This window comes from Bison bison, unplaced genomic scaffold (genome assembly GCF_000754665.1).
Source record: "Bison bison bison isolate TAMUID 2011002044 unplaced genomic scaffold, Bison_UMD1.0 scf7180017857500, whole genome shotgun sequence".
NCBI lineage: Eukaryota > Metazoa > Chordata > Mammalia > Artiodactyla > Bovidae > Bison > Bison bison.
Window position 1 is genome coordinate 1 of NW_011488073.1, and position 572 is coordinate 572.

The 572-nt window shown below is 37.6% G+C and overlaps 1 protein-coding gene across 1 annotated transcript in view; it reads left to right on the forward strand.

The window, feature by feature from the left end:
• Nucleotides 1-406: 406 nt before the first annotated feature.
• Nucleotides 407-572, forward strand: part of LOC105003593 (X-linked retinitis pigmentosa GTPase regulator-like) — a 9,988-nt gene continuing 9,822 nt past the window's right edge. The window contains exon 1 of the mRNA XM_010860841.1: nt 407-490. Coding sequence (XP_010859143.1) covers nt 407-490 — 84 coding nt within the window. The remainder of the gene's footprint in view (nt 491-572) is intronic.

Consider the following 572-nt stretch of genomic DNA (forward strand, 5'->3'; position numbering starts at 1 on the left):
TTAAAGCATCTGCCTCCAATGCAGGAGACCTGGGTTCGATCTCTGGGTCAGGAAGATCCCCTGGAGAAGGAAATGGTAACCCACTCCAGTATTCTTGTCTGGAAAATCCCATGGACGGAGAAGCCTGGTAGGCTACAGTCCATGGGGTCGCAGAGAGTCAGACACGACTGAGTGACTTCACTTTCACTTTGCTATATTTGGGTACTGATCATCTAAACATTTATAGCATTCATTAGGTCATTCTGATAATTTTGCCTTAACTTTTCAAGAAATACACAGTTGTCCACTACTCTTTAGGATTACCCCATAATTCATGGTTGATAGTGTTTCACAGAAAGCAGCAGGACTTTTCTTTTTTTCATTAGTTAGAAAAAAATATTTCATAATATATCCTATCATAGGAAATATGTGTGATCGTGCAAAGAGTAGTTCTTCGGAAATCCTGGAAGATAATGAATCAACACCAACTAAAGACATAAAAAAATCGAAGGTAAGTGAAATGAATTTTTCATTTAGTGTTAAGGCCAAAGTATTGAATTGCTTCTTCTACTTTTATATAATGATCCGCATAA